Below are 6993 nucleotides of genomic sequence, written 5' to 3'. Positions count from 1 at the left end.
GAGGAAGGAGTGTTCATCCGACGACAGACGAGAGGTCCTGCGGGCGGAGGCAAGGAGGGGCAGTAATGAGGGGAGTGCTGCCCTCTCATGACACTAGAGGTGGAGTGAAAGTGGGAGAAGTGAAGGAAGGTCATGTCTTAGGGACAGTCACGCTCACACATTCAAGCAAAGTTTGTGCTTCTTGTTGTAGTGGGCACATATGGTACTCAACCTCTCCCTCACATCCTCACACACACGCACCTCCGAGCCCCTAATCTCAGCAGATGCTCGCAGGCAGGTCGATAAGGCTGGGTCCGAATGCAGCGGCAGCCGCCTCCCGCCCCGCCCGCCGCCGGACTCTGGGACGCTCAATGTTTTAGCCACATCCGTCCGGATTCCAGGCGGCGAAATGTCAGCGGCAGGAGTGCCGCGCCGTGGGCGTCGCCGGGTGGCGCCTGCAGCGGCGGGTTCCGCATAACGGCTTACGGCAACGCGAGGCGCCGCCCACATAGTGCCTCACTGACTCGTGAGATACAGATATGCCCGTGCCCTGATAGGTACTGTTAAGGAAGGCCGCAGGAAGATGTACAAGTTGGCATGTACTGGTGAAGGGAAGGTTGGATTGTCAGAGTGGATTTTGCCCTCCGTCGTCACGGCTAACGGATTGCCCACGTCGCCCGCATTCCTTGCCGTCCACTATAGGGACATAGTCGCTCCAATACTCCGATGACCCCCATGATGCCCAAGGAGACTAGTTCAATTCAATAAACAATTGATGTTTTTGAGCATTCACAGAAACCAACTCGCATGAACGTGAGTGTATGCGTATGCAACCTTGCGTTTGTATTGAATACCAGAGTGACGTCACGACAAAGCGCGCGTCGCACCCCATCTAGACAGTAACACTCCGCCAGAGGAAGTAGTCCCTCGTCTGGACGTGGAATTTATAAGTTTCACACGCTGTCATGAGTTCTAAACATACATTTGACGCTTTCTAATATCTAAACAGAACATTATAAACTATAGTGTAATGAATAATATGAAAATAAAAAATGGCGCTAATACTATTAGCTGTGTTTTGGTGAGGGAACACTCCGCCATAAAAGCTTCCTCCGCTCACGAACGTTAATAGTACTACGGCGACCACGGAGTTGTGCGTTGCTCCTCCGTTCAGTCGCTCTTGTCAGTCGTTGATCCCAGCAAGATATCCCTTGCGCGATACTTGGATTTACTTCGAGCAGGTGATGTCCACGACAGTGGCAACAACTGTAGAAAACATGTTCAAAGTGATCAATACAGTGAATAACTACCTGAACTCAGGCCCAGTGATGGGCATTCCGCAAGAAAAGGTCAAACAAGGTTGGTGTCGACTGGACTTTGGCTGTGACCAGTGTTGTTGATCCTGCAATATCTGACTGAAGTGGAACATAGGAGTAAGTGTGTTAATCCAAATACTAACCTATTCATTTCCTCTTTGCAGTGGCCATGCCAATCCGTGACCATTACATTCATCACCACCACCACCACCACCATCACCATCACCACTACTCCTCGCAGCTGCCCTTCGATCGTCAGTACACCGTGGACGGTGTGTTGGGTGAAGGAGGCTTCGGCAGAGTCTATTCTGGCGTCAGGGTGAAGGACAACCTTCCAGTCGCCATCAAACAAGTGGCCAAGAATAAAGTGGCTTCATGGGGAAAGGTACGTCGACTTGTGTCTTGTTGGTGTGGTTGTGACGTGGAGGTTGTTTTTCATAAGTGTCAGGTTATGCAGTTACTCACCACATATAAACTCATATCAGAGGTTCAGTGTGGTTCCAGTCAAATGTGACTTAGAAAGTGGTGTACTAGTGCTTGTGTAACGTGCGGGATCTGAAAGGCAAGTTTTAGGGCAGTGTTTGGTGATCAGTATTGTATTGGTGGGAAGGGCGGGTTCAGCTGCTGGGGATAAGATAAAGGTGATAGCAACAGCAGCACCAGCAGCCTGTGTCCAGTGTCTGGCTTGCGCAACTTTACTTTCGCACATCAAACAGTCATTTCATAAGTGGAAGGATTCGCACAGAGTCAGGCCCGGAGTGTGATGTTTGGTACATGTTACAGTATAGTTGTGTTGGTAGAGGCTGTTTAGGGTACGTTGAATGTGGCGACAGGTGGGAAGGGAGGGCGGCGGTGCAGGGGTCAAGCGCTGCCTGGAGGCTGATTACCAAGGACTCGGTGGCGCCCTGTCAGTTGCCACGCGCCATGAAACTTGCCCCTTAGTTACTGGTGTGGAAACAGTTGTTAGGATAATGCATGCTAGGTATTTTATTTATGCATATCAAGTGTGAAGTGTTTGGCGGGAGTGGCCAGTGCATGGTGACCAGACAGGTTGAGGGGGAATGAAGAAGGGGAAGAGAAGGGACGGGTAAAACCCACTTCCAGGCACGTCCGGGCTTCCCAGTTCTATGCAATTTAACTCTTGACATACTGAACAGTGCCTACTATTGCTGCATTGGTTTTCTTCTGCACGTGAATGCGAAAGAGTTTCTTGCCAAATATAAGCTATAACTTTTTTCCGTTTGATTGCGGTGAGTTGCTGTGGGTGGGTCAGGGAAAACTTGTGTGTGGCTGTGGGGACTCAGTTGCCAAACACTAGTCAAACTCGTGCCAGTTGCCAAGTGAAAGTAGCCGGATACGGCTTCCTGAAATAAACTTTTGGATCCTTGCTAGAACAGGAATACCACACCCGTGTCTTGCGTTTGGTATTGGGCACGGCTCGTAGACTTAAGCTGATCTTGTTTTGCATTGTTTCTTATGGTTGTTTTTCTTCCTCAACAGATTAAGGGTGAGAAAGTTCCTCTCGAGATCTGCCTGCTCAGTAAGGCGGCTCACATCCCTGGCGTGATCAAGCTCATCGCCTATTTCGAACTCGCTGATTGCTTCATCATCGTAATGGAGCGTCCTGAGGCAGTGAAGGACCTGTTTGATTACATCACCGAGCGGAAGGCCGTCCCGGAGCCCGAGGCGCGCTACCTCTTCCGCCAGGTGGTGGACATCGTGCGTCAGTGTCACGCTGCAGGGGTCATCCACAGAGACATCAAGGACGAGAATCTCCTTATCACCACAGATAGACAAGGGAGGAAGGTCCTGAAGCTCATTGACTTTGGCTCTGGAGCTTTCCTCAAGGATCACATCTACACAGACTTTGATGGAGGTGAGTTTCGAGGCTTGTTATTGTTACCTTTGCTAAACATGTGTTTGTAAAGGGTGAGTCCGCGTCACGGACGTCACTTTGGGGGTCGGTGGCATAGTGGCGGGTCGGAGCGGCGCCGGGAGTCGGGTTATTGTGGCGCCGAGCCAGACGCTAGCTCACGCGACCCACCGCTGTCGTCACCACCCTACTTCCCTTTTATAAACTTGCCAGACTTAGCATGTAACACGAATAAAGCTCATCTATTCATATCACCAGCAATGCAGGTGTTAAGTCATCTTGTAACTGCAACCTCAGACGTTAACCTTCACTGTTTATCAATACTGACCATCTCTTCTCCGCTTGTTGCAGGTACCAAGGTGTACGCTCCACCTGAGTGGCTCCAGCACAACCAGTACCTCGCTGGGCCCGCCACCGTATGGTCCCTTGGCATTCTCCTTTATGACATGGTCTGCGGCGACATTCCCTTCGCACAGGACTTCCAGATCCTGGCCGCCAGAGTAACGTTTAGAATTCCCATCTCTGAGGACTGCATGGACCTCATCCGCCTGTGCCTGAGCCACCAGCCTGAGGACAGGCCATCCCTTGAGCAGATCCTACAACACCCGTGGTTAATGGGCCCCAAGGACTCCGGTGCTGGACTCATCGGATGCATGGGCGGCTCACTAGGACCCCACATGGACCTCCTATCTGACTCTCACCTTGATAGCGACGCCTCCTCCTTGGACAAGCACTCCACGGGCAGCGACGCCTCTCGGGAGTCAGAGTCAGAGTTTTGACGGCCGGGAGGAGGGTAGTGTGCTGATGTCCTCGTCAGTCCCCCAACCTCTTCTTAGTTGTATCTCCCGCCCAAAAGGCGCTGGTCGCCATACCTCGCAGCTCCGCCCCGGGCCCCGTCTCCCAGGTGTCGGGGCGGCGCCCTCAGGCTTGTCCTGAACGGTGCTACCCCCCTCCCTCCAACCCCCTTCTCCCCGGTGCCTAGTGCACGCTAATCTCACCAAAGCCTCAAATACATTGCCTGCCTCTGGTCTGGCCAATGTCATTCTATTTTCTCTAAGAGAAGTTGTAAGTAATGTAATTTAAAGTTATATTTATATTAAGTTATATTGTACATATTGTATGCAATTAAGATTTGCCTGACTTGTCAGGTATTGATGCCATCAATGCAACCCAATTTTTTGTATTAAATGTTTATACAAGAATATTTTTTGTAAAAAAGGAAAAAATAGCGCAAATAAAATTCATGAACTTTAAAAATGTGTATGGTGTAAACCTTACAAGACAAATATGAGAAGTCATCAGCACTGGTGGTGATGTCAGTCACGGCAGGACCACTTCCTCATACATGGTCCCAAGCCTGTCATGGACTTGTTGCAGCCTGTTTAGGCTACGATAAACGTGAAGCTTTAGAATGGATGAAGGGACGGGAGCAGCTAGATCTAGTGAAGGGAAGGGGAAGCGTCGAAAGTCTACGACAAGTAGGTGTGACAGGAAGTGACTGGAATGTCATGAAACTCTACGGATACTTCATTACTTTCTCCAGTTAACCAGTCTGGCTTCGGTAAACTCACATTTGAGGAGCTATGGATAGATTGTTGCCCTACGTAAGACTCATCATGTTAGCCTGAGTAATTTGTGATAGTTTTGGTAATAATGGCAGATGTAGTGGTACCAGTAGTAATTGTAGTGGTCACAGCTGGTGACATAAGCTAAGACTCGTTCCCGGAAGATAGTGAACGGAAAGTCCCTGCTGGATAGTGCACGTAGGCGACCCAGCGTAACCTCGACACTAGGAAATGTAAACAGAGAGCGAGAGAGAGGTAGGGAGGTGGGGGATGAGGGAGGAGAATAGGAAAAAAAAGGCCTTCCGTTCTGCCTCACCATCAACTCCGCGGCCACCTCCTGCCAGCCTCCACTCCTCACATTCTATCTGTCACCTTTCACTGTCAATACCCCTGCCATGATAGACTCTCCCATGCAAGTCTTCACATATCTATATCCTCCTATGTCGGCCTCAACAGACTTCCCTGTCACTCCTCTGCCAATTTCCACTCCCAGTACCCTTCATGCAACACATGTGACACACTCCAGTCAGTATCCTTATATTTTGTACTACCATTCTCCCCTGCCAGCTTCATATCCCAGCACCCTGCCACTTTCCATCCCTTACTCCCCATAGCCTCCCTCTGCCACCCTCCCCTCCCTGCCGCGCCTCACAGCCAGCCAGTCATCGCACCCTCTGTAGTTCGTGTATACAGAATACATGGGTGTTATTATCCTTACCCTCCACCCGTGCCTGGGGCCACCACCACTTTACCGCGCCGCGCCACAGCCACGCCCGACACCCTGCCGCGCCAACACTCTAACAAAATATAATAAAGGAAGATAAAATAACGTCCCTGCCACTCCCTCAAGAATACGTCACGGTTTTACACGCACTCAAATGAGATTACCCTAATTATTCATCAATTCATAACCATTTTTTACTGTCCTTTTATACATTCAGAGATTATATACAGTGCTACCTCCTAATTACTTACACTAAACGGTGAGCACCTTTACAGAAAAACCTAAGTACATTGATACGTCTCAGAAGAATGGATGTAGATTGCAAATGTGCAGTCTACGGATCTGGGAAGCACGTTTCACTGTGGCGAGAGGGGCGGTGGCTGGGCTTCTTCCTTCAGGGGAGGCGGTGGCGAGGGTAAGTCGCTTCAAGGTCGAACACTAAGTAGAAGCAACGGTGAGCGAGGAGGGCGGGAATCCTCACGTTGCTGCCCGCGTGTCCTGCCTCCTCCTGGTGGGATGACTGCGTACTTGGTTATTACTCTCTCTCTCTCTCTCTCTCTCTCTCTCTCTCTCTCTCTCTCTCTCTCTCTCTCTCTCTCTCTCTCTCTCTCTCTCTGACCCGCAGTACGTACACAAAACATGCATCGTAAACAAAACAAAACATGAAAACACTGATTACTCGTTACCGGGATAAAGAAATAAAAAAAATGTCTTTAACTAACGTTACGCCATTATTATCGTGAAGAATTACTAGAGAGAGAGAGAGAGAGAGAGAGAGAGAGAGAGAGAGAGAGAGAGAGAGAAGAGAGAGAGAGAGCAGCGCAGGCACTCCTTCCCAGGTGTGCCTGCTGAAAATCAATACTCAGGCAATGCACCGACTGCCAAGCGGACCCAACCTCTCCTCCTTCTCCTCCTCCTCCTCCCCGTTCCTCCTCCAGGTCCTCCACTCTTCCTCCTCCTCCCCCACGCCCACGCTTACTCCGCCGCCACTAACACACCACCACCACCACTACCACTACCAGACGTTGCACCACAGAAGGCACTGATTCACTTTAATGCCATCTTTAGCAGGGTATGTCTCACCTACAGTAATCTTAAGAGTGAGTAAGCATTATGTGACATGGTTTCATTGTCTCCCGTCGCTGCTGTCACCGCCACCATGCACACCGCCATTGTTGCGATTAGTGTATCAATAGAACACCACTTATTCTATTCGCTTGACATACGCAGGCTATGTTTTTCCCCCGTGTTTTGCTAGTCGTTGTCACCGCCACTGTCACCGCTACTGATATCACAGCATAGCGACCACTGTTGTCACCGTTAGTGTATCAATATATTGTTGCTTTATTTATTTTTTTTTTTGACTTGATTAGCATGTCTTCTTTTTTTTTTTTAAGTCTATGGATCTTATCTCCATCACCACCATCACTACACATTTATACAATTCTTTTTCTTTCATTCCTATGACTATTGTATTTATCTGTTTATTCTTTATGTGTATGTTGAAAGCAGTTTTCACCACCACTGTCACCACCA

At 49.5% G+C, this 6993-nt stretch overlaps 1 protein-coding gene across 1 annotated transcript; it reads left to right on the top strand.

Annotated features, from left to right (window-relative positions):
• The first annotated feature begins 1097 nt into the window (after positions 1-1097).
• Positions 1098-4425, top strand: LOC123503633 (serine/threonine-protein kinase pim-1-like). Its single transcript, XM_045253559.1, has 4 exons — positions 1098-1338; positions 1460-1680; positions 2796-3171; positions 3520-4425. The coding sequence occupies exons 1-4, from the start codon at positions 1224-1226 to the stop codon at positions 3945-3947; spliced, it is 1140 nt and encodes a 379-aa protein (XP_045109494.1). The 5' UTR covers positions 1098-1223; the 3' UTR covers positions 3948-4425.
• Positions 4426-6993: the final 2568 nt, after the last annotated feature.

Source organism: Portunus trituberculatus, chromosome 14 (genome assembly GCF_017591435.1).
Source record: "Portunus trituberculatus isolate SZX2019 chromosome 14, ASM1759143v1, whole genome shotgun sequence".
Lineage (NCBI taxonomy): Eukaryota > Metazoa > Arthropoda > Malacostraca > Decapoda > Portunidae > Portunus > Portunus trituberculatus.
The sequence above is the reverse complement of the archived record's forward strand: the minus strand, read 5'-3'. Positions and strand labels throughout refer to the sequence as shown.

Bases quoted from the DNA above. Each gene is read 5' to 3' on its own strand.
- LOC123503633 (XM_045253559.1), top strand. From the start codon at position 1,224: ATGTCCACGACAGTGGCAACAACTGTAGAAAACATGTTCAAAGTGATC. The intron at 1,339-1,459 runs GTTGGTGTCGAC...TCCTCTTTGCAG, and splicing joins GCAAGAAAAGGTCAAACAAG to TGGCCATGCCAATCCGTGAC. The intron at 1,681-2,795 runs GTACGTCGACTT...CTTCCTCAACAG, and splicing joins AAGTGGCTTCATGGGGAAAG to ATTAAGGGTGAGAAAGTTCC.